The 24973-nt window shown below is 39.7% G+C and overlaps 5 protein-coding genes across 5 annotated transcripts; 3 read left to right on the top strand and 2 right to left on the bottom strand.

Annotated features, from left to right (window-relative positions):
* Positions 1-1463: 1463 nt before the first annotated feature.
* Positions 1464-2280, bottom strand: LOC103987829 (uncharacterized). Its single transcript, XM_009406247.3, has 3 exons — positions 1969-2280; positions 1787-1888; positions 1464-1693 (listed from the first exon to the last, which is right to left on the bottom strand). Exons 1-3 carry the CDS (start codon positions 2173-2175, stop codon positions 1613-1615), a joined length of 390 nt encoding a protein of 129 aa, XP_009404522.2. The 5' UTR covers positions 2176-2280; the 3' UTR covers positions 1464-1612.
* A 60-nt stretch (positions 2281-2340) lies between these two features.
* On the top strand, positions 2341-5012 carry LOC135641180 (large ribosomal subunit protein uL5z). Its single transcript, XM_065156328.1, has 5 exons — positions 2341-2479; positions 2582-2689; positions 2849-2891; positions 2970-3165; positions 4649-5012. Exons 1-5 carry the CDS (start codon positions 2477-2479, stop codon positions 4845-4847), a joined length of 549 nt encoding a protein of 182 aa, XP_065012400.1. The 5' UTR covers positions 2341-2476; the 3' UTR covers positions 4848-5012.
* A 269-nt stretch (positions 5013-5281) lies between these two features.
* On the bottom strand, positions 5282-8433 carry LOC135641181 (uncharacterized). The gene is made up of 2 exons (XM_065156329.1): positions 7931-8433; positions 5282-5740 (listed from the first exon to the last, which is right to left on the bottom strand). The coding sequence occupies exons 1-2, from the start codon at positions 8281-8283 to the stop codon at positions 5521-5523; spliced, it is 573 nt and encodes a 190-aa protein (XP_065012401.1). The 5' UTR covers positions 8284-8433; the 3' UTR covers positions 5282-5520.
* A 3700-nt stretch (positions 8434-12133) lies between these two features.
* Positions 12134-19049, top strand: LOC135641132 (aspartate aminotransferase, mitochondrial-like). The gene is made up of 10 exons (XM_065156208.1): positions 12134-12470; positions 12605-12690; positions 14577-14783; positions 14960-15065; positions 15612-15716; positions 15799-15971; positions 17297-17456; positions 17622-17717; positions 18434-18528; positions 18611-19049. The coding sequence occupies exons 1-10, from the start codon at positions 12282-12284 to the stop codon at positions 18681-18683; spliced, it is 1290 nt and encodes a 429-aa protein (XP_065012280.1). The 5' UTR covers positions 12134-12281; the 3' UTR covers positions 18684-19049.
* Positions 19050-20472: 1423 nt separating this feature from the next.
* LOC135641133 (large ribosomal subunit protein eL8y) lies at positions 20473-24426 on the top strand. The gene is made up of 7 exons (XM_065156209.1): positions 20473-20584; positions 20803-20850; positions 20976-21177; positions 23295-23464; positions 23604-23732; positions 23841-23933; positions 24013-24426. Exons 1-7 carry the CDS (start codon positions 20582-20584, stop codon positions 24142-24144), a joined length of 777 nt encoding a protein of 258 aa, XP_065012281.1. The 5' UTR covers positions 20473-20581; the 3' UTR covers positions 24145-24426.
* The last annotated feature ends 547 nt before the right edge of the window (positions 24427-24973 follow it).

The raw sequence follows: 24973 nt of genomic DNA, 5'->3' as shown, positions 1-24973 counted from the left end.
CCCCTTTTCCTCTTAAACCCCTTTACCTCCTTGTGGGGATTGTCAATCATAAGGGATTGCTGATGAATGATGGAGTCAGCATCCTGTACGTGGTTAAGAAGGGTTGTGATATAATGATGATGCTATAAGTCAAATACAAAAGACCACATCTAAAAGCATAAAATGACCAATGTGCGAAGACCACCTTGGAAAGTGTAGAAGTGATCGATGTACGAAGACCATCTTGAAAAGCGTAAAAGAAACCCACCATGACAATAAGCACAAGACAAAATATGCTCGAGACATGTGAGTCGGAAAAACTCGACTCGCGTAATAAGAAATCTGCTGCGACGAGAGATATAAGATAAAACATACTTGACGCGTGTGAGTTAGAAAAACTTGACCTATGTGAGAAGAAACTCATTATGATAGGAGGCATAAGATAAAATATGCCCGCGACGCGTGAGTTAGAAAACTCAACCAACATAATAAGAAACCTACTATAATGAAATGTACAATACAAAATGTGCCCAAGGCACATGAGGCGGGAGAACCCAACCCTCATAATAAGAAACTCGTCATGGTGAGAAGTACAAGATAAGATATGCTCGAGTCACACAAGTCAAGAAAACCAGACCTTAGTTTAAAGAAACCCGCTATAACGAGAGGCACAAAGCTATATGTGCCTAAGGCACATGAGTTGGTAAAACCCGATCCACATGAGATTAAGTCCACCACGACGAGAGACATAAAGAAAAGAATGTCCAAAGCAAGAAGGTAGAATGTTGACCCTTTCTTTACTCGAGATGTGTAGGCTATTACCCAATGTAGCCCACTAGCCTGGAAGCCTATAAATTAAAAAAGAAAAAAAGAGATGCAAGCAAAGAGCCAGGATGGAAGGAGAAGATGGAGGCTACCCTTCACCCATCTGCTAACACGGACAAAAGTCTAATACAGATGATTATGAGTTGCCCATCCCTTTGTCACCCACATGGATAAGAGGTTAAGGGGATGCTATTAGAGGTGATTAGAGACTTCCTCCCCACTGAATATTATATAAAATATTTTATCCCTTTACGATCAGGAATAAAAATTTATCTTCAACATAAATGAAAATATGAATTACCTTTTATAATCACTTACATTTACACTTATATGTTTCAAGTTACTAACTTAAACGTCGAATGAATTAGATTAAATTTTTGTTAACCTCGATCTTCGTACAAGCGACACTTCAAAAGCTCGATGTTTCCATCGTAGAGACACGTTAAGTAACCTTGTGCATATGAATCTGGATCACGTTGGAACGTGTAAAACTTTTTCAACATACTATTTTCTTAACGCTTTTCTTCTGGAATCAAAATCATGCATGGAATAAAATCTTTTATCTTTTTCTTGGTTTGAAGTTTGTGACTTCTATCGTGAAGATATCTCATTTGAGCAATGGTGGATGCATCCTCGATGAAAAAGATGCCAATTAGATATGAAACCGAACTAAAAGAAGATTCCATCAGAAACAGTAACAGAAAAGATCAGCTAATCATCCACGATACATGTCTTCTTGTTCTTGAGATGCCAGCGAGCAACATGGTACAAGAAGCTGAAATCCCAGACACGGATTATGGAAAGCAGTTTATGGAATGATCAGCTTCTTTCCGGCGTAGATGGTGTCTCCTTGGATCCCGTTCGCCTCCTTGATGGCGTTGATCGACACCTGAAGCACCCAAGAAGCATCATTTCAGCTGCGGATCCTTCAAAAACGTCGACTTTCCTCGAGGAAGAAAGAGGGGAGAGTGATTAAGATTACGCCGTATTTTCGAGAGAGACCCCAAAGGGTATCTCCTTTCACGATCGCGATCTCGCGACCAGAGGACGGCTTCGATCCCAATCTTTCGTCTGCTGTCGTTTCCTGAGAACCAGAATTCACAAGAAGAAAAGGAGTTCCAGATTCCCAGCTTGGTTCAGAGAAAATGTATCTAAAGGCTTCACCTTTGAGGAGATCTCTCGGAAGGTCGACGGTGTCGGCGACTGTGGCGGCGGAGATGGTGCTTGGGGCTCGAGGGGCTTGGGGGAGAAGGCTCTGATGATGTTCATGGCGATGCCGGAGAAGACGACGAACCCGGCCACTTTCGCTATGGCGGCGTCCTTCGACCCGTCGTCATCGCCGCCGGGGGAGGGTGGCGGAGGCTCGGCCATGTGTGTCGTAGGTTGTTCCTCTCTTCCTCTTCTGCTGCTGCTTCTACTGGTTCTCTGGGAGACCTGAGGTTCGAGTCACAACAGAGGAAGCAATTTGGTATATTTCGATCTCGGCAATGACAAATCATTTCTTTTCTTTTTTGTGGGTAATTTCGTCATTTCAGTCGACCTCCTAAAATAGCCAGCGAAAACCCTAAATCTACGATCACCGTTGGCGAACACCATTTAGGGGGTTCGTGCCTTCTTCCACCGAGCCTGGACTTAGCAGCCGCCGCCGCCATACGCCTCTCAATCTCTTGCCATGGTCGATGCTTTCCGCCCATCCTCCTCCTCCTCCTTTCTCCTTGCTTTCGCCCTCTTCTCATCTGTTCGCTGATGGCGTCGTTGTCCCGTTTCTTCTTTGCAGGCCTCGGAGAAGAAGCTGTCGAACCCAATGAGGGAGATCAAGGTTCAGAAGCTCGTCCTCAACATTTCCGTCGGTGAGAGCGGTGACCGCCTCACTAGGGCCGCCAAGGTACTGGATCTGCGTTCGGATTCATCTTCCGCTTCAGTTCCTCTTCGACACGACTTTGATTTGTTCGATTACTACTGAATGGCGGAGGTTTTGTACGCTGCCAACTCCAAATTCGTTGGAGCGGGGCTCCTTATTCTCTCCTTTTCCTATCATTTGCAGGTGTTAGAGCAATTGAGCGGGCAAACACCGGTGTTCTCGAAGGGTACTTTCCTTCTTCTTTTCGTTTGCTGCAAGCTTCGATCTTGTTCGTGATTCCTGGAACTTGTTGTTCTTGCTGCAGCACGATACACTGTTAGGTCATTTGGGATCAGGCGCAACGAAAAGATTGCGTGCTATGTCACCGTCAGGGGTGACAAGGCGATGCAGCTCCTGGAGAGTGGACTGAAAGTGAAGGAATATGAGCTTCTGAGAAGAAACTTCAGTGACACTGGTTGTTTTGGTTTCGGCATACAAGAACACATTGATCTTGGAATCAAGTAAGATTGGATAAACCCTCTGCCTCTTTTCACATAATTTTGAATATTATTTACATTCTTTTAGTTTGAAAGATCTGAATGTGAGGTTCGAGGGGGTGTGTCCTTCAGTTCTTATATCATGAGATGCTTTGTAGTATAAGATTTAACCTGTAACAATATCTCTATTAATCTTATTCCTTGTGTCTCAAGTACTTTGGGCCGGACTAAAATACATATCATTCCTTTACCTAGGGAGAGTAGAGTATGTTGTTTTATAGTTAATTGTGGGTAATGGGATGGTGAACTTTGGATTTTTCGCTTGCCGTTATGGTTTATCGTAACAAAATGTCGACCATCCTTGCTTTCGGAAAATCCAGTACAAGTGTTTATTAGGCACTAAGTATGCTTGGGAACCAACCTTAGTTTGAAGATTTCAATTATAACTGTCGTGCACACCATCACCGGGACAAGAGCTCATCGCTCCTTACGATGAGTTAAGGATCTTTGACCTTCACATCTACCTGAAGTTTAATCTTATTGAAGTCTTAGCAACTGTAGTAGCATGAAACTTAGCATTAAGCTTTGTTTAGGAACATCAGATGGGATGAGCAGTGATTAAGTCAGTTTTCTTGAAGATATAAGATCTTTAGAGTTTCTCGCTAGCGAGAATATAAAATGAAAAAAAAGGGCACATGACATCTTTGTATTACTTGCCGGTATGACAATTTTTTTTTTCTTGAAGGATGATGATTATTGAACCTAGTTGTGAGACTCTATCATTTATTGCATAAATGATTTTTGTCCTTAGCATTGATGAAATCGTTATCATCCAAACAATAATCAACAGAATGGCTGTGGAAAGTCATGAAACAGATTGAAAAAGGAACAATATCTTATGCCACTTTCCTTTAGAATTGTGGATCGACAGCATTTGAAATCATGTAAACCTGAGCTTTTTCTCTAACTTCCCTATGTAACATCCCCATGTTGGTCTTTTAAAGCTCTTTATCCAAATTCCCTATTCTTTATATAAAATAAGATTCTTTTTCTCCGGAATGAGGTTTTAGGATGTGTTGGAGAAATCGTCAAATAAGAATACTGCAAAAAGCTCGTTGCAAAATTTCCATGTGCATGATTCATTATTTTGTATGTTGTGTGCATTAGTCTGATCCAGGAACTACATTATATGGGTAGCTGATCTTTTCTGCATGCATATGACCTTTCAGAGGATTCCCAGGGAGCCATGTGAAGTTTTTTCGGCGTGCATAATAAGAATCGGAATAGCTTTTTATTTCTCCCTGAACAACAGTGCTGATTGCAGTTGCTTTGCTAAGTATCGCATAATAAGAATCGGAATAGGTTTTTATTTCTCCCTGAACAACAGTGCTGATTGCAGTTGCTTTGCTAAGTATTGCATAATAAGAATCGGAATAGCTTTTTATTTCTCCCTGAACAACAGTGCTGATTGCAGTTGCTCTGCTAAGTATCTATGTTACTTTTGTAGGTATGACCCGTCCACAGGTATCTATGGCATGGATTTCTATGTGGTCTTGGAACGTGCTGGTTATCGTGTGGCCCGTCGCCGCCGATGCAAGTCACGCGTTGGAATCCAGCATAGGGTTACCAAGGATGATGCCATGAAGTGGTTCCAGGTCAAATACGAAGGCGTTATTCTTAACAAGTCCCAAACAACCACTGGTTAAGATTCCTAATTATCTTAGAATCAATTCTTCCAACTTGCTTTGCCTGTTCCTTCCAGCGAGAGTTCCGTTGATCCATGGACCTTATTTGCGTTTCCAAATTTTCTACCTGTTTCTGAGCATTCTCATCCATAAGGAACTAGTAAAAACTACATTTTGGTTCTATAAGTTGCATTGGTTCCTAGTAATCTTAGATGGCAAATACTACTTGTGTTTGGTAGTGGTTGGCAATGAATTCAGTCTAATTCTAATCGTCCTATTGCACGATGCACCGACTGCACATTAGATATTTAGGCGCCTCAGTATCTTACAGCAAAAGTTCTATGAGCAACCAACAGTTGAGTAACATGAAATAAGCTGTTGAAGTTAGTATGGCTTTCTATTTCCTTGATGACTAAAAGACAGACATCTATGCCTCCAGAAAACAACCAAAATCCTTGGGGAAATGTTCCAATATTCAATAAGACACAGAATGAAGCTTTAGGAAACATCTTCAACTTAGAAGAAATCATCTTTAAATGCTTAGGGACTAACAACAACGTAGACCACATTGCATACGATAAATAAACATGCTTGACGACCATTTTTTTGCTTGTCACCGGCCAGAAAACCTTTAACCGGCTGGGAGAGATCTCGACATCTCCTTTGATCAATCAATAGTGTGGGTAGAGCAAATTCAGAATAGATTTATGTGGAAAAACCATGGAAGAATAAATGCCACCACCAAGCAAGCCATCAAGAAATTACAAAATGGTTGACTTCTCCAGCAACTGTTCATCTCAGTTGAGCTTCTATGGCTCCTGCCCAACATCCTCCCCTCGTTCCATGATTCCATGAAATTACCGTCTTCATCCCCATTTACATTTTTCACATTTGCGCCACAAATTTCGCAATATCTGAACAGTAATCAAAAGGTTGGAATGATTATTCGTTAGAAACAGCAAAATTTATTTGGGACTGATGGCAGAAGTGCAAAGGAAAAAAAGGAGAATATACCAAGAAAAGGTTCTAAGCGAACTGAGTGGCAATGGGAGAAGCACAAAAAGAAGAACAGTGTATGAGTGGAGATATATCAAAGAAGCATCTAACACAATAATGGTCAACTAAAGGAAGTTCCAGCAGGACATGGATACTGGTTGAGGTGATCATCCACTTGCACGCAACGCAAATACTAACATGCATATTAGCACAATATAACACATGAAACATGGGTAGTAATATGGTCAACCAAGTTTCAAAACCCACACAGAAAAATGCTATAAATATATTCCATTGCAAAAGTCTGAATTCTTAATTAAAAACAGTAGAACCTTGGATTGTGCATGATAATTCTGGCTGGTCATTGTGTTTAGAAAGTTGACATCACAGCAATCTACCGCATTGTCTATAACTCTCCCTATTTGATTTATCAGGGATTACTACCAAACTCATCTCCAACCCCTAGTGGCCAACACAGTCGAAATCCATTATACCCACCAAAATCATCATTATCCTTTGGTGACCAATACAGTCAATCCAACGTCCCTTCCCCCATCCTTTCATGGCTAACAAAGTTAATCCGTGGTATTCATCCCTCAATTACCAGAAACAGTCAATCCATCATACCCTTCAGTATCAATCAACTGATGAAATTGTTTAGGTGAAAGGGAAGGGTTGAACAAAGTGGGAAATGCATTGGGGAAGCAGGGAAAATAAAAGGCAAAAAGAAGTTTGAAGAAGAGGTTATTTTCAACAAGGCATTATAGTAATCTCGTAATGATATGTTTACAATGTAAACGATGGGTAGAATTGAGAAAGATATCACAAGTGACTGCCAATGATTATAAAAGCGGTTCGGGTTTGCTAGTGATATGCTATAGACAGATGTGAAGTGACATGGTTGAAAGTCTTAAGAACGTGAACACATTGCAACTGTTGATTGACGAAGCTTTAGACCAACATTTTCTCATGACAGTGCATTAAGCATGAAAAATGTTTTCTATTAAACTTATATGTGAAGAATGACTCGCGGTCATGACCATGCACTTAGAGAACTCCAGTCTCTTTCCCCCAATTGGCACTAGACAGGTACTACAGTAAGTTCCATCTTCTATGATGCCACTAGAACATTTTTTAGGTACAAGGAAGATTAGACAATCGAAATATGAGAATATCGACTTCTGTATAAATAATCTTATAAATGTAAAGAATAGAGAAATAAACAACTTATTTTCCAATAAATTCAATGCAAGCACAGAAACATATTTTTTTAACTTGGAAGCACAACAAAGTTATATATAGTGTAGCAAAAGAAAGAAAAATGTTCTTAAACCACAAGTCATGAAAATATTTATAGTGGACAATAACAAGCATATAATGATTAGTATAGAGACAATAATCTTTCCATTTTTTCAAGGAATAATTAGTATAGAGACAATAATTTCTCTTTATCTTTTTTTTTATAAAAAGTAAATGATGAAGATAGAATTTGAGTCCAAGATATTATGTTAAACTGTCAAAGTTTTTATCAGTCATTAGCTGACACCGTCATATTTGAGCCCAAGACAATAATCTTTCCTCCAATGATGAAACTAAAACCTGACTAGTTGCAGATCAAACATGAGCATACTGACTTGGATGATATATGGTTCACATATTAAAAAAATTTTGGAATTTACTATAAGGTGGATATCTATTTCTTTTTAAGATCAAATCTCATAGAATCATGTATGGGCAACTAAATTGGTTGAGCTCCTCAGTAGCACCACAAAGGGATCTCAAAGGCAACAACAATTTGCATGGATCTCAAACTATGAAAGACTAAGAGCAGAAGATGGAAAGGGTGTTATGTAGAGAAGAGCATCAAATTCAACGAAATTTGGTGTGAGATTGGAGATTGGAAGGTGCAGAGATGCACGACTAAATTTATATGGTCCTTATAAATTGTTTAGCTTATTTATCATCTTGGTAACGTTGATCCATATGTACTATCTATCTGATCTCAATCAATATAGATCTCATAGAACTGCATCTCTCACTTGAAGTTTCTGCAAACATCTTCCGTGCAATATCAGTGGACACACGAAATGCACAGTTTCAGAGAGTACCTGTTACCCTTCACCCGAAACCAAGCCTCGGCGCATCGGCGGTGCGCGCCGCCGAGCTCCCCCTTGCACGCGCACCCGAGCTGGATCAAGTTCGGCACCTCCAGTCCTCCAACGCCAGAGCTCAAATGGCAGATCCTGCACACCTTCTCCACCTCACTCTTCCCATCACTGGCCCCATCTACATCTACACCGACACCCGGGATATCGATGGCCACGACGGAGTCTCTCGGCGGCTCCGAGGCCGCCGCCTCCCCCTCCCCCCCCGGCCGGTCGCCGCCCCCCCGGTCGGAGCACTCCGCCTCCGCGGGCCTCACCGCGATCAACACGGCCGCGGTTACCGAGGCGGTTGTCATCCCTCGTACTCGACGGGCATCGGGAACTGTGAGGGAAGCCGACAAAGAAATTAGGAGGAAAATGAAGGACTCCGGAAGAAAAAGCAAGTGTCTGTTTGTGTGGGGAGTTGGTGAGAGCGGCAGCTGAGGAGAGAAAAGAAATGGTAGTCGAGTCCCTCGAGGAAGTGGGTGATGTTGAGATGTAGATAGATGAGCGATGTCATCCGTTGGATCGCATCAGTGATCCGAGGACTGGAATACCGATTAATTGATGGGTGGTATGATTTGGATCACAACAATGAGAAGGCCCACCAACTGGCTGTGACACCTCATGTGTACCCTCCTATTTCTCTTTGTTCACGCAACACTGATTGGCTGCAGACGTGGGGACCCACCTTCTACGCGTTGGTTCGTTTGGGCTCTGAGACTGTGGTAACCGCCTCATCCGAGTCAATAATTTGAGCTGCCGTAGACGTTTCTTCAGAACCATAGCGACTATTAAAATAGCTGAGTGCGAAGAAAAAAAAATCTAAAAAAACAAAATTAAATTACTCTAAGAAGCACTAATATAATTCTGATCAATCTCATCAAAGCGTAATAATGTATACAGACTAGATGGTCAATTAGTATTTCATAATTGCTTTGCCCTATATGATTTTACGTAAGTGATCAATTAATATGTATACTTATTTTTCTATCAATATACATAATATTAAAATAGAAAAATATTATCCCTATAATTTTTTTTATATAATAATATTATCCCTATAAATTTTCAAAAAGAGATAAGTCCAAATACTATCCGTTCCATTGGGATTATGATCATGACACGGAGGATTGTTACAATATAAAATAGCAGATTGATGAACTCATACGTCATGGACACCTCGGGCGGTTCGTCCAAAAGCATCGAGAACCCTCACCTCGACCTCAGGAGTTGGTGAAGAGACAAATTGACGTCATTATTGATGGACTTACCTCTATTGATGGTCATGATTGACACAAGTAGCTCTATTGATGGTCAGATGAAGATGGTCATGATTGACACAAGTAGCTCTATTGATATCCTTTAGTTTGATACTTTTCAAAAACTCGAGTTATCAATTAATGACCTTACCCCTATGACTTCTTTGTTGATGGGGTTTACTAGCGATTCTATCTCGTCTCTCAAAACCATGAATCTGCATATCACATTTAGAGATGAGGCTTACTCCAAAACATTAGAGAGATGAGAAGCAACACAAGGGAGTCATGCAAGTGCTACTTGACGGCGAACTCCCTACCAAAGAGGGTTCGACCCGAGGCGCCACCTATGGGCCCCTAAGACTTCACCAAGTTCATCCCGCATTTTGAGCTAGTGGAGTTAATAATTGAAGCAACTCTAGACAAGACTTGTGCTTTAGAAAGCTGAAGTTAGCGACCCAACTAGATTTTGAGAGTATAGGTGTTATAAGTTCAGGAAAAAAGTTTCATTATTTTAAAAAATTACACCAACTCAGTTGGGTCTGCACATCCAAAATGAAACATTGACTTACCAAGATAGAGACTGCTATGATAGATAAGCTTGACGATGTAGCAAGGAAAAGACATAGCGACTAAGTTGTGTAGGCAGACTCGATGATTCAGTAAAGACCAACACCTTATAAGACAAGATAAAGATCACCTCCTCTTGAAACCTTGTAACTTACTATATAGCTCAGAGTTATATGCCCTCATCGAACCCACATCTCAGTGAGGCATTGCTCGAGTTCTTTGAGTTACCTCGCTAGCTTAACTCCTTGAGCCTTTGCCTCAGTGATAAGTAGTGGGTCTCCTTTTTTTCTCTTCAGCCCCTATATCTTCTCGTGGTAATTGTTGAACTCGAGGGACTATCGATGAGATAAATGATGAAGTCGACGTCCCATACACGATCAAGAAAGGTTATGACATAATGATGACGCTATAAGTAAAAGACAAAGGGGCACTTTGAAAAGTGCAAAATTACTAGTGTATAAAGATTACATTAGGAAGTACAAAAGTGACCATTGTGTGACAACAACCTCAGAAAGTACAAAAGTGATCGATGCGCGAAGACCACCTAAAAAAATATGAAAAAAAACCAATTATGGTAGGAGGCATAAGACAAAATATACCCGATGTGCATGAGTTGGGAAAGCCTGACCTATACGTAATAAAAAACTTATCATGGCGAGAGGCATAAGATAAAATATATCTAATATACGTGAGAAAGGAAAACCTGACTCGTATAAGAAGAAACTCGCCATGATAAGAAGCTCAAGATAAAATTTGCTTAAGTCACATGACTTAGAAAAATCTGACCTATATAAGAAGAAACTCGCCATGATGGAAGGCATAAGACATAATATGGTCGAAGCATATGAGTTAGGGAAACCCGATCTGTATAATAAAAAACCTATCATAGTGGGAGGTATAAGACAAAATATACTTGATACACATTAGTCAAGAAAACCCAACTCGCATATAAAAAAATCGATCACGATTGATGAAGTCGGAAAAACCCAATCATAATAAGAAAACACTTGATAAGAAAAAACTATGCCAAAGTCATATAAGTCAAAAAAACCCAATCATAATAAGAAAAGACTTGCCATGGTGGAAGAGTTAAGATAAGATATGTTCAAGACATATGAGTTGAAAAAACTTGACATGTATAAGAGCGAGTCCACTACGACGAGAGATACAAGGGAAAAAATGCCCAAAGTATGGAGATAAAACGTTGACCCCTCCTTTACTTGAGATGGGTAAGCCATTGCCCAATGTAACACATTAGCCTGAAAGCTCATAAATTGAAAAAAAAGATATGAGCACCTCGAGTAGAAACGAGGCCTCTACATAATAATAAAAAAGATGCAAACCCTACCTTCGCTCAAGAATGAGAGGTTGAAAAACTGACACCCTCCTTCACCAAGGCATGGATGGTGGGAAGCCCCCGTCTTCACTAATGATTGAGGCGTAAAAGTTGGGAAGCCCAAACCCCAACTTTGCCAAAAATATAGAAGTTGGGAAATCTAACCCCCACCTTCACCTGAGATGTGAAAATCAAAAAACCTGACTCTCGCTCGAGGTTGGGAGGTTAAGAAACCCGACTTTTGATTTTAACCTTCGTCAAGGCATGGGGGTTGGGAAACCTGATTCCCTCATTCACTTGAGTCGTGGAGATCAACAAACCCGATAAGGCTGGGAGGAGATGGGGAGGTCGGGAAACCCAACCCCATCTGACAATACCTCAAAATAATTCGTTTTCATCCTATGAACTTTAAGGTGTATAAAGTCTCATATTCGATTGTTCCAACATAGTGATAGAGATTCTATCTAACTTAGGTTGATCTAGATCGAATATGTATCTCTCGATGATACAAGGGATAGATCGATGATGGATCACTACCACCGGCGCTCGAACACAATGAACTAAATATAACGAACAAACTAACGAATCAGGTTAACGATTATTTATACTTTCAAATCAGTATTATTTATATATTTTTTTTAAAAAATTGATAAATCGGTTCTGATTCTCGGTTCGTTTTTTTTACGCCTCTACTAAATATTAATAAAAATATTCTCTAATTACGTAGCTATTTGTGCAAGCGGTGATCGAGTCGGACACGCACTTCCCTGGGCGCATCTCCTCGAGAGAGTACCGTAAGCGCAATACTTTTTCTATCATCTCACGTCCACCTTATCTGTGATTGCAAGATACGGGGACCCACCTGGGAGCCGGTTTCTTCGTCCAACCACAGCGCAGATATATTTGTGGGCGAGTCTTACACGCCTATCAAAAGTGCATCCGATGTGGCAGTTCCGTAAATTTTCAATGGGTTTAGTGCTAAAACCCGAGGGCGGTTTCTTCTTCAACCCGCTCGCTTTCCCCTCTTCTCGCTTCGCCATCCTTCCCCTCTTCCGCCGCTGACGCGCCGCTCTACTTGTCGGTTCCTGACCTCCTCCCTTCTCCTCCACTCTCCTTTTCGATACGTAGGGAGAAGACTGCATAGAGGTCCATGGCCGCGATCAGCCGAGAGATCCTGAAAAGGAGAGGGATCCTTCGGTCGCCGGTGATGGCGACGATCGGTACACGATCCATGGCTTCCTGGTTTGGGCACGTGGAGCCCGCGGCCAAGGACCCCATCCTCGGGGTCACCGAGGCGTTCCTTGCCGATCCCAGCCCCGACAAAGTCAATGTCGGAGTGGTCTGTCCTCTCTTCCCATCCTTTCCTGTTTTTGATCTCGTAGCACTCTCCCCATTTTGTTGGTGATGGTTTCGAAGATTCTGGTTTTATTGATAGGAAACTAACGATGTCACCCTTTTGACCTTTTTGTATAGGGAGCTTACCGTGATGACAACGGGAAGCCGGTGGTTCTTGAATGCGTCAGGGAAGCCGAACGAAGGATTGCCGGAAACCTTAACATGTGATCTCTTTTTATTCCTTACTTTCTTACTTAACTTTGTATTATGCCTCATAGATATATCCAAAAGTTGTCACTTTTTCTTTTGTTGCTTTGCATATATATGAACTATTTATACTCTTCGAAGATTTTCTCTTTTGCTATTTTTTTTTCGTTTATATTTCGTGTACTAGTGTTATGCCATTTTACTTGCAAATTTTCCTCAAAAGTTTCTCTTAGCAACTTGCTGCGGTCCCATGGGAATCCAGTCCTCTTTCTTCTCCGCATTTTTGTTGGTCTACCTGTATGCCACTATGCCCTGTAGTTTTTGGAATCTGTGGTGTCGCTTGATTTGGCCGTCATCTACTTACCATGTTGTGTGACTAGTTGATGATTTTTTATGCACATGCATGAAATTGAGTTATGTTGCTGATGTAGTAATCACAACCTTTCTTGAGGGATAACTTGTGTGTCTTGTGTAATATTAATGTAGTTATTTTGCTGATGTAGTAATCACAAACATGTAAGCTACAACCCAATATTTTGAAATGTAAATAATCTGTAACTGGTTAGATTTCTGCCTCATGGCAGGGGAATGCATTGTTATACTTGCTTATAAAAAACTGTATGTTGTTCCTTGGCAAATGATCATGGAGTTTATTATGACTAGGTTTTTCAACAAGCTTCGGTAATTTTCAGCAAATATTGATTTCATGAAATCAACACTTATGCCAGCTGTCTGCTGTGAAGGGAAATATTCTTGATACATCCACTTTGTCAAAGACCAACTCTTTTTTGTGTTTACAACATCATCACCTAATTTTTGTTCAAAGTTGCTGGTGTTTGATTGTGTTTGTCAAATCAGTGCGGGAAGCATTACTTATGATTGTACTTTGTTGTGTGACACTCAACATTGTGGGTTCTGTTGGTCACCTCAAAATAAAAAAGGAAACAAATGGAAGAAATAATTCTTGAGAACTTTCGTAGGAGAAAAACCATCCAATGCCACTTTTGTATCCTTTGCAATTTGTTAGCCTCCACCCTGGTGAGATTTTAGTTGGGGTTATCACTTATCCCAAAAGTTTAATCTGGATTAAACAAGACTGATAACAGTTGCACAAATCCACTGCTGAAGTCCCAGGGCGAGAGCCATGATTTGAACTCATGAAATATTTACCATAATAAGATTTTATTTTTCATACTTATCCCAAAGGTTCCCAAAGGTTTAAGTTGGTGAGAAAGCAATCAACTTAAATTTGGACACTAACACTCTCTAATCTTATCCAATGAAGCAAAAGTGCCATAGTGACCTTTCCATTTCCCTAAATCCACATCTTGCTTTGGATCTGAACATAAGCTACCAAAAGAGAAGTGAGATCCATCTATGCTTGATCTGAAAAGAGAAAAAAAGGGTCCAGTTTGTCCATCTAGAATGGCTAATGTGTCTCAAAAACCTGACAAGATATGCTCTGTTGGTGTAAAGTCACAGTTGTACACCATTCCCTCTGTTAGTATGACACGTTATGGCTGAAGATATACACCTAGACTTTGTTAGTATGTGAGAATGGCGTATGTTCAAATACATAAAATTCAGTGTTTAAATGACTTTTTCTGGTATATCTTATAGAATTCCTTATTGGTTGAAAATGGTTAGTTTTACAACTACATCATCATGGTCAAACTTTAGTTGATTTTGACACTACATTTGGCTTGTCTCACTGTTGAAATATTGTTAACTGCATTATTTTAGTTTGTGATTTTCTTCTCTTTACTTTAAGGTTAAATCTGTATATTTTTCTATGACGATCGGTAATTTCAGCTGCGTAACATTCAGTGGGTCTGTGATTGTTCCAAGATATAATCATTTCTTTGTATGCTGAAGAATATAGTGACTCTTATGTTTGTTTCAGGGAATATCTTCCAATGGGAGGAAGCATTAAGATGATTGAGGAGTCATTGAAGCTTGCTTATGGAGAGGATTCTGAGCTTATAAAAGAGAAAAGGATCGCAGCTGTTCAGGCTCTTTCCGGAACAGGTGCCTGCCGGCTTTTTGCTGACATCCAGAAGCGTTTCTTACCAGACACACAGATTTATATACCAATACCAACTTGGGCTAAGTGAGTTTTATTGAGTTCATTTAGTTTCTGTTTTCATTCCCTGTTTGTCATTCATCCTTTAGTATGAATTTAGTTGTGTGAACATGATCAGGGAGCATCCAGGGTTGACATGTGTTTATTTTTTATGGTACTTACACTTACTTCAGAATCTTACTCTTGCTACTGTTGTTTTGCAGCCACCATAACATATGGAGAGATGCTTGTGTACCTCAAAGGACTTTCCGTTACTACCATCCTGAAACAAAGGGACTCGACTTTGCATCCATGATGGATGACATCAAGGTACTCTAGTCAATTATGCATTGTCTTGGAATTGGCTTTACATCACAGAACAGACCCCTAGTGTACTAGAAATAATTGTGCATTCTTTTCGATTCAATTCATTAAGTGATGAAAATTATTGTCATTGCTTATTATAATTTATACAATTGTTTCCAAAGTGACCTTGCATTTTTGCTCTCACTGTTCTCATCTAGGCTTTTTAAGTACAAATACTCTTAGTAAAAATTTTCAGGAAAAAAGAATCATTCTGTCTCACCCTTCATGAAGATTTAAATTTGAACTTCCTTGACATCTTCTTTGACTTTGTGTTCTGCTTTTGTGCATTTTAGCATTCTGTGCTTCTTAAGATGTTTTTGTTTCAAGCTTTGCTTGTGCCTGTTGTACTAACTTTTGATTCAGAAACCATAAATTTTTTTTCTGTGTTATTGTATGATAAGCATTAATATTTTCTGTTATTCAGTTTGAGTGACCTTTTATAATACCCAATCACGCGGATGCCAATATTCTAGTTTAAATTCTGATATTGTTTTCCTGAATTTCATCTAGAATGCACCAAATGGTTCGTTCTTTTTGCTTCATGCATGTGCACATAATCCAACAGGGGTGGATCCCTCTGAAGAACAGTGGAGAGAGATATCTTATCAGTTCAAGGTATTCAATCCCCTTTTCCTGGCCATTATAATGGAATTTATTTAGACATATCATGATAAAATGTTTGTCTATTTTTTGATAGGTTAAGAACCACTTCCCCTTCTTTGACATGGCATACCAAGGTTTTGCTAGTGGCGATCCAAATAGAGATGCTAAAGCAATTCGAATTTTCCTTGAAGATGGACACCTCATTGGTTGTGCTCAGTCGTATGCAAAAAATATGGGACTGTATGGGCAAAGAGTTGGGTGCCTTAGGTACTTATTTTGTTTTTGAGAAATTAAGTTGGTTCCTATCCATAAACAATCGAATCATCAGCTTGCTTGAAGTTATGTGGCTATAGTTTGTTTTCCATATAAGCAATAATAGGTAATATTGTAGAGAAACCGAGGTTAATACAAGCAACAATGCTGTGAAGGAGCCATGACTCTAATCATTCCCAGAAAAGCTATGCAAGTATACATATATTTGCAAGCAGAATCTTTTTAAATAAATTCACTCTAGGTTTACACTTATACTTTCTTTCTCAAATATATTTTTCTGCATTTAGATTTTGTCTTCTTTCTCATGCGTGAATTGTTACTTTCTGGTTCGTCTCATGTTTGGAACTTGCTGTTTTTTTTTTGAGGAATCCATCCAATTGGCATAAGGGATTTAAAAGATCCCTACCAGTATGCAGAACAAAAACATATTGAAAACAAACCAGAATAAAATATAGAATGCTAAATGCCTGTCTCTGTCGGAAGTAGTAGAATGGTATTTTTGTTAATAACAGTAGACGGTGATTCAAAATTTTAGAATTTAGTTGATCATTTATACACAAAATTAAGGAACCATTTCAAACTGTTTTGCAGAAGCAGTGGAAACATTGTTTTTCCCCCAAATTTGCTGCTCATGCTCTTGCTCCCTATCTAGGATGGCCAGTTGCTCACTTAAGCTGGCATTCCTCCATGGTAAAGTCAAAAAAGGTCCTGCATGCCTATAAATCTTTCCATTCCATAGACCAATTGCCAGTCCTGGTTTATCTCTATCCAGAAGGTAAAATTTTCTGTAAAAACAATTATACATGTTAAGATGCGTAAAGGTGATGTGACAACTGATAATTCACAGTTTCTGAATGTTGTGGGACATAGAACGTCTCTGAAATTTTGTACATGAGGTGATGAGAAAGTTGTCTATGATCAGCAATCCTTTTCTAGAAAGCATTCTACATCAAAATCTCAGCGTTGAATGTTTCTTTCATGATAACTTTCTGTTCATGAAATCTGAAGAAACTCTATTTCTTCCTTTTTCTAGAAACTTCCTAATGATGTTTTAAAACTGAAATTATTTAATATATGAATAGATTGAATCTTTTTTCACCATCTTGCTCAAGCTACTCACTGTTGTTTTCAGCTTTTTCATGTGTTATCATCTTGTGTGCCTTTTCCTGTATTTTCTGTTTTCTGTAGCTAATCCACCAAAAAAAAAAAAAGAAGAGAGAATGAGTGTTTGAAAAACAATTATTCACTAGTTATGTCGTTAGAAATGAATTTTACTTTTTGGTTTAGTGCCATAAGTTGGTTTCATATTCTGGCTGCAGTATCCTTTGTGAAGATGAATTGCAAGCAGTAGCTGTGAAGAGTCAGTTGCAACAGCTAGCTAGGCCTATGTATAGTAACCCTCCTGTTCATGGTGCACTAGTTGTTTCCATAATCCTAGGTGATCCAGAGCTGAAATCTCTTTGGCTGAAGGAGGTTAAGGTGATTGAAGAACTTAACTTATTCCTTATTTCTCTTTATCTTTCAAATTTCTCATTCGTGTGTGTTATTACCTATTTATTGTATCATCAAAATTACTGTTTGTTTTCCCTTCTAAGGACACTTAGAAATTTTGTGATTACCGCATCATCCTCATCATCATTTCAGGGTATGGCTGACCGTATCATTGGAATGCGTAAAGCACTTCGAGAAAACCTTGAGAAGTTGGGTTCGCCTTTGTCTTGGGAGCATATAACAAACCAGGTAAAATTTATCGTCAGCTTTTAAATACATTTGAATTGGAATAGATGATATTCTGTGGCCTGCACCAAGTTTGCTAGGTGGGAGAGAATCATGACCAGAAAACTGACAAGTTTCTAATTTATACAGATGGCATATTAAATAATGTTCTTACCATCATATGGCTGGTAGCTTTTAACCCAATTTGAAGAGGTTTCGTTGATGTTTGTACGATGATGGTTATGTTATGGTGCTTTTGTGGGTGACATTTGGCAATTGTGCCAGTTACCAATGTGTTATCTAAATGGAGGTATGGAGTAATGGTGATTCCACTGTGTCAAATACACTGTAAACTATCTTAGGCTTCCACTCAATCAGCTAATTCAGATATCATACAGCATAAGCACCACTGAGATCTCCTTGGACAGTACCTTCATATGTTTCCATAGCTTATATTAGATATTAAAAGTGAATTTCTTGTTCCACTGTTGGAATATTGCATAGCTTTGGTTACTGAATCTTATCATCGGGCATCAATCACACAAAAGAAATTATATTGCATTATGCATTCATCTAACCAAAGGAAAAAAAAAAACTCATCTTCTAGAAGGTATTTGGATGTATTATCCAAATTCTTCTTTTTTTTGCTGCCTTAATTGTTTGAAAACTCTGTGTTAGTTTCTACCAATTGTCATTTGTTTCTGACTAGTTTTAGGTCAATGCCTATTGTCTTCCATCAGATTGGGATGTTCTGCTACAGTGGAATGACGCCTGAACAAGTTGATCGCTTGACAGACGAGTTCCATATATATATGACCCGCAATGGACGAATCAGGTATGTCATCTTAATTCATTCCACGTAATGGAAGGTGTTTTTCTGGTCAGTTCAATATCTTGATTTGTGCCCATATGTACAGTATGGCTGGTGTCACGACTGGCAATGTTGGCTACTTGGCAAATGCTATCCACGAGGTGACAAAATCCTCTTAAGCCTCATCTTTGCTGTGTTTTTCGAACAATGAAAACCAACGTCTCAACAAAATATCACGAGGCCTTTTCTTTTCCCACTTGGAATTCAGAAATAAGTCCCTTCAGAGAGAGAATGGATTTTTGACAGTCCAACTTGCTGCATATTTAACTGGAGTATATCCATTGTTGATCAAAATTGGAGCATATACTTGCTCATCTCTTTTTGCTTTGCAACAAATCATTCTATAGCATCTTAGCAATTTTAATGCATTATGGATTTACATTTAGCTGAGATGAAACAGTGAATATACATGAATTATTGACAATTCCTTTGTCATTGAAGGTGCGCCCTGGTCATTCAGTTTGAATTCCAAATTTTTTGCAGTAGTTATGACTGGAGCAATGTTGTCTTTTAAATGCTTACATTGCATTGCCTGCGTATGCGTTTAATCAATTTGGTTTTCATGTCTATTAGTGATATAAGTAATAAATAAAGGGTGAATTCTAAAACAAATATTTTTTATTTTTTTAATTAGGATCTATTTATTCTCGTAGAGCATATTTTATTTCCCAAAAGATGAAATTGTGTTCGTCGGTGTCCCTTGTTCATCGTTGCTTTTTATACCATCATCCTTACCTCTCCTCTCCTCCTTTTGACCTTTTCCTGCTAGTTGCTAAGTTCAATGCTTGTTGTTTGTCTTGTTATCCTCTTCCTTCGATCTTTTTATCTATGTCGTAATCACTATTTCTCCTTTTGACCTTCGGTTACTACCAGCTCGATGGTGTTCAGATTCGACCTTACATTTTGGACCTTGTCTTTTTCGTCGTCATCGCCCTCGCCTCCCCTTTCCTTCTCGTCCCTTTTGGATCTCTGCTTCGTCCCCTTCAAATCTATCGCTTCTCTACGTCTACCTGTGCATGTACAGTTGTGTGGTTTCCACGTTCTCATCTTCCTCCTCTTTCTGCTTGCTTCCGCTGCCCCGGCCTGCAACCTCTCGCGCGCGCCACCGTGCAGCAGGTCCCGAAGAGATCCGACCTCCACTAGCTTCTTAATCAACCTTGTGTTGCTAAGGGCTGTGACCCGTCGGTGCTTCTGGATGACACACCATCCTCCGTCGGCAAGAAGAATACAGCCCCGAACATGAACTCTCTCCGTGGCTTCGAAGTCATAGATGCCATCAAGGCACGCACGCGTGGAATCACTTTGCAGGGGGACTGTCTCTTGCGCCGACATCCTTGGCCTTGCAACTCGAGAAAGTGTCGCGCTGGTTAGCATCAGATCCATACATCCATCAGAAGCTTCTCCTTCGTCTTAGTCACACTTATGTATGTGATGGTGCCCAATTTGCAGTTTGGAGGACCGTATTGGGCGGTATTTCTAGGCCGCAGGGGCGGGAGGACGACAAGCCAGGCCTCCGCCACGGCGAACCTTCCGCCGCCCAGCGCGAGCTTATCCGGCCTCGTCTGCTCGTTCGCCTCCAAGGGACTCGCTCCCTGGGACGTGATCTCGCTCTCCGGCGCACACACCGTAGGCCAAGCACGCTGCACCAGCTGCCGACCCCCGCATCTACGGCGACAGAAACGTCGACAGCGGAGGGACCGCATACTCGAGACGATCTCTCGACACGGAATTAGATGGAGTCTCGAAATTTCTCTCAGTCGTCCCTCCGACGTTCACGGCATTATTTGATTCATTATTCTCTAATATTACTATACGGAATTAGATGCTTATACTAATATAGAGAATAATGAATCAAATAATGCTGTGAACGGCACGCGTCAGGCACGTGCTATAAAACCCTACAGTGTCTAAACTGGGGGCCGTCGTATATAAATGCCCCTTTTCAAGAGCCGGCCCACGCCGCTTCGGTGTTTGCCCGCCGTCGTCCGATTCCAGACCCTAATTCGGGAGAGACGAAATGGTACGCTAAAATCCCTCTCTTCCCACATTTTACCTCCAAGAATTCGACCTATCTAGCTATCTATACCTGCAAATAGTTCGTAGTCTCGCGGGATTGGATCAAGAAGTGGGCGCTCTTGACGCTTGGATGTTTTTTTCAATCTTACTTATTTATTAGCCATTTGATTACGAATTTTCGTACTAAATATTACTTATTTATGCCGAATTTTCGTCCTCCAGGCCCCAAAAAGAGGTGGGAAGGCAGCCGTTCCGGCAAAGAAGAAACCGGTAATCTGTCTTTCTTCTTGTTTTTCTATTTGTAGATGCGTAGCGAATTTTGGATTTTGTTTCTTGGTTTACGCTTTCGTTGAATAATTGTTTTCTGTCGCTGATTGCTGGTGTTTGGTTCTCAGGAGAAGGTCGTGAACCCATTGTTTGAGAAGCGCCCGAAGCAGTTTGGAATCGGAGGGGCATTGCCGCCGAAGAAGGATCTGCATCGGTTCGTGAAATGGCCAAAGGTTGTCCGGATTCAGAGGCAAAAGAGGATATTGAAGCAGCGGTTGAAGGTTCCCCCGGCGTTGAATCAGTTCACTCGGACTTTGGACAAGAACCTTGGTGATTGAAAAATCTCTATTCTTCTTCCTCTTTATCTGTTTTATTTTGGTTGGTTGAATCACGCTAACGAAAATAATTTTTGACATCATAAGTTTGAGATAAAAACGAATTATGCTTACATTTTGTTTGTTATTATAGTTTGATACTTAATTATGTGTTTTTTGGTGACCACTACTATAGGAACTGACATTCAATCAGATAATTTGTTTGCAGGGTATAGTTATAACTTCTTGTTTTTGTTTAGCTGTTTGTAATACGTACATGCTTTCTTGGTGCCGGATTGGTACAAATGTTTATGCACTTATGGAAATTATTAATTTTGTATTATTTCATCATCCTTAACTTTCTATGAGCTTGATGTTCTTGGTAGTAAATATGCTGATCAAGCTTTTTTTAGTTCAGGAATGGTGTTACTGTTTGTAAAATGTTGTCTTGACTCTTAACTATCCTTGTAATCGTTGCATAATTTCAACTCACATTTTGGATCCCGCAACAATTTTTTAACAACTTTACACATTCTATGTTGGACTACCTCCCGTTCTGCACCTCTTTCTTAACAGCTTAATGTAATTGGATCAAATCCATTTCTTGGATTGTTTTCTGGGCTCGAGTGTTTTAGCAGAAAATAGATCCACAACTGTAAGGTTGAGAAGCTAGCATGTGAAATTTAAAATTCTAAAGTTTTTTAATCAGTAATTTGGACAACCATAGAAGAAGGGCCATGATTGTTTTGCACATTGGTTAAATAAAATCATTTCTTAACTCACTGGATTGGGTAAATATGAAAGGTAGGAACGACAGTTTTGAGGTGGAAAGTACATTCATCTTGAAAAGGTAAGCCTCTAAATTTTCATGATTTATTATTTGGGAATTGTTTAAATTTGATTGGCTTCTCTGCAGAATGAAACTAGCATTTGATCTCCAGTTAATTGATGTAACAAGTACAATTGTGGTTACATAATTTAGGTCTAATTAATTGTTTGTTTATCTAATTCTGCTCTAATGATATAAGAACTATGTTGTATTTATATATGAGATGTTGGTGAATAGATGTCACACATTATTATTAAACTAGGATATTTAAACATTTTGCAAGTTAGTGGTTGATTTACACACTTGAAATCATTGCTCACCTGCCATTATTTTTAATTTGGTAGAGACATTAAGGGAAATTATTTTCTACATGGAAAGGAGAGAAAACTAAAAAGTAAGTTATATAATGCTACATATTTCTGTTCAATAATCCATATGGGCCCTAATAAGAATAAATTATGTCCAATCAATGTCTATATCATGGCATTTTATTCTAAATTGGTGGATTTCGAGGGGATCAGTCAGATTCTGCTAAGGCTCTGTTGGAAAGATCGGTTGCCTTCAACCGGTTTGGTCAATGTTGGGCTAACCGTGATTGATTTTAGCAGTTTTTAACGCTCCTGGCTTGACATCTTTTGAGTTCTGAGTGATTTATGCCGATCCTGTTATATTATATTGTTCTTGGATCTGTCATTTTAGAGAGACTATTTGCCATTTCATCTATAATCCTTGAAATAAGGCAATCTCAGTTTGTGATCGGTAATGGTTGAAATCCGATCATTATTGATCGATACAGGTCGGTAATGGTTGGATTTTGATCGTTACTGCTTGGTATAGACTGTGTATCACCTAATATGAGGTCAAGTGACCGGTACCGCCCGGTAGAGGGTGGTCCGCTTATCGATATCTTGTGAGACCGGTATGTACTGCCCAATATGCATCGCTACAGCAAATCCTTCTTCTTATATATGTGTAATAGAAGATAAAAAAAGGTTTCTGGTGTCTCCTGGTATTTGTTATCTTCATGTCAGCAAGCATTTTTATCTGAATAAGTTTTGGTTGTCATCTTGGGAAAAATAGGGTTGCCTTTGTACTGCTGCATTTTTTCTTTCCATGTACTACAAGTTTAGATTGAGAATCTGTTATATATCTTCTCTTGGCATGTTTTTTGAATTTTTGCCATTCCTTTTAGGCAAATCTGATTGTTTCAATACAAGTATTCATTCTAAAATAAGATGCATCTTTTGGCCTCTTTGTGCTATGACATCCTACTTATGGTAACTGCCTTCAAAATCTTTTTGTAGCTACGAACCTCTTCAAGATGCTTCTCAAGTACAGGCCTGAAGACCGAGCTGCAAAGAAGGAAAGGCTTCTGAAGAGGGCACAAGCTGAGGCTGAAGGGAAGACAGTTGAAGTGAAGAAGCCCATTGTTGTCAAGTATGGGCTCAATCATGTCACTTACCTTATTGAGCAGGTTGCCTTTCTTTTGTCTCCTCTTCATGTTTGCTGATCAAGTCTTCACGTAATTCTCTAGACGAATAAAATCACTCACAAAATTGAGATTAGGAAACGTTGAGTGTCTCATCTTAATATCTTGATGCACCTGCTTGCAGAACAAGGCACAGTTGGTGGTGATTGCTCATGATGTGGACCCAATTGAGCTTGTGGTATGGCTTCCTGCCTTGTGCAGGAAAATGGAGATTCCCTACTGTATCGTCAAGGGAAAAGCCCGCTTGGGAGCGGTTGGTGAAATTTTCTTTTACATTGACATTCTGCTAAAACTTTAAATTGAAGCAAAACTCTCTTTTGTGCTGACACAGATTCTTTCTTGTAAATTGAATTTCTTCTAGATCGTACATAAGAAAACCGCATCAGTCCTGTGTCTGACCACTGTGAAGAATGAGGACAAACTGGAATTTAGCAAGATTCTGGAGGCCATTAAGGTGAATATCAGAACATGCGACTCCATTTGCAATTTCACTTGTAGAAGTCTGCATATAATGATGCCTATTCTCCTTTCAGGCTAACTTCAATGACAAGTTTGACGAGATTAGAAGGAAGTGGGGTGGTGGAATTATGGGTTCCAAGTCTCAGGCAAAAGCCAAAGCTAGGGAGAAATTGCTGGCCAAGGAAGCTGCCCAGAGGATGAGCTAGGTCTTCTTATCTTTCATGGCGGTCCGCTACCGGAGTTGGCACCTTGTACGATGCTTGCATAAATTCCGTTGCCGGAGTTGCTGGAGGTTTTCTGAGATTTTCCGATGATGGATAGTGTTTTTGTTTATTTGAAGCTTTATTCAACTCACATTAAACCCTTTTTGCTTACCCAAAATTCTTTGCAACTATCAGACTCGTACTACTACTGTTTCCTGCGCACTTTCTGATATGAAGTTCTACAAGTTATATAAACGTCTGTGTCCGCTTGTTTTGGTTGCGTCAGGAATATTTCTGCCTATCAACAGTTTCAATGTGGCAAGTAAACCCGATGCTTGGTCTGTGATGTGTCGGTATTCCACTTCTCTTATAATACGTGCAACTAAGCAGAAACTGGAGCTTATGTAAGCTCTATCGGAATACACATCAATAATCGTAATCTACACATGAAGGTTACTCATGCAACATTTCTCATCCTTTTTAAGGTCACTCGCAAGAATTATCACACATCAGAACTCATCAACAAAGATTATTGGCTCCACGTAGAAAGCCACGAATTAACATCAGTAACTTTATATGTATTATTTTACTCTTATTTAAATGAAGAAATTAGTTGATTATAAATGGTCCACTCTTTTCTGTTATTCACGTGATTTACTCCTAAAATCTTAATGACTCATATTCGTCAACATTATTCTTAGATTCGGTGAGACTGACTCAATTCGAAGAGGCTCGTGATGTTTGACCCCGCGCTGACCGATCACTATTTGGTAGAATGTCGACCGTCAGATCGAATGAAGGCGAACCATTGGATCTAGGTCATGTTTTCGAG

Source organism: Musa acuminata, chromosome BXJ3-6 (genome assembly GCF_036884655.1).
Source record: "Musa acuminata AAA Group cultivar baxijiao chromosome BXJ3-6, Cavendish_Baxijiao_AAA, whole genome shotgun sequence".
NCBI lineage: Eukaryota > Viridiplantae > Streptophyta > Magnoliopsida > Zingiberales > Musaceae > Musa > Musa acuminata.
This window is presented reverse-complemented; position numbering and strand designations above follow the sequence as displayed.

Excerpts from the sequence above, each read along its gene's own strand:
- LOC103987829 (XM_009406247.3), bottom strand. The coding sequence starts at position 2,175 with ATGGCCGAGCCTCCGCCACCCTCCCCCGGCGGCGATGACGACGGGTCG. Across the intron at positions 1,889-1,968 it reads TCCGAGAGATCTCCTCAAAG|GAAACGACAGCAGACGAAAG; the intron begins GTGAAGCCTTTA and ends TCTGGTTCTCAG. Across the intron at positions 1,694-1,786 it reads GTCTCTCTCGAAAATACGGC|GTGTCGATCAACGCCATCAA; the intron begins GTAATCTTAATC and ends TGGGTGCTTCAG.
- LOC135641133 (XM_065156209.1), top strand. Across the intron at positions 21,178-23,294 it reads GACTTTGGACAAGAACCTTG|CTACGAACCTCTTCAAGATG; the intron begins GTGATTGAAAAA and ends ATCTTTTTGTAG. Across the intron at positions 23,934-24,012 it reads AGATTCTGGAGGCCATTAAG|GCTAACTTCAATGACAAGTT; the intron begins GTGAATATCAGA and ends TTCTCCTTTCAG.
- LOC135641132 (XM_065156208.1), top strand. The coding sequence starts at position 12,282 with ATGGCCGCGATCAGCCGAGAGATCCTGAAAAGGAGAGGGATCCTTCGG. Across the intron at positions 14,784-14,959 it reads CCAATACCAACTTGGGCTAA|CCACCATAACATATGGAGAG; the intron begins GTGAGTTTTATT and ends GTTGTTTTGCAG. Across the intron at positions 15,972-17,296 it reads CAAAGAGTTGGGTGCCTTAG|TATCCTTTGTGAAGATGAAT; the intron begins GTACTTATTTTG and ends TTCTGGCTGCAG.
- LOC135641181 (XM_065156329.1), bottom strand. The coding sequence starts at position 8,283 with ATGACAACCGCCTCGGTAACCGCGGCCGTGTTGATCGCGGTGAGGCCC. Across the intron at positions 5,741-7,930 it reads TTTCGGGTGAAGGGTAACAG|ATATTGCGAAATTTGTGGCG; the intron begins GTACTCTCTGAA and ends ATTACTGTTCAG.
- LOC135641180 (XM_065156328.1), top strand. Across the intron at positions 2,690-2,848 it reads GCCTCACTAGGGCCGCCAAG|GTGTTAGAGCAATTGAGCGG; the intron begins GTACTGGATCTG and ends TATCATTTGCAG. Across the intron at positions 3,166-4,648 it reads CACATTGATCTTGGAATCAA|GTATGACCCGTCCACAGGTA; the intron begins GTAAGATTGGAT and ends TTACTTTTGTAG.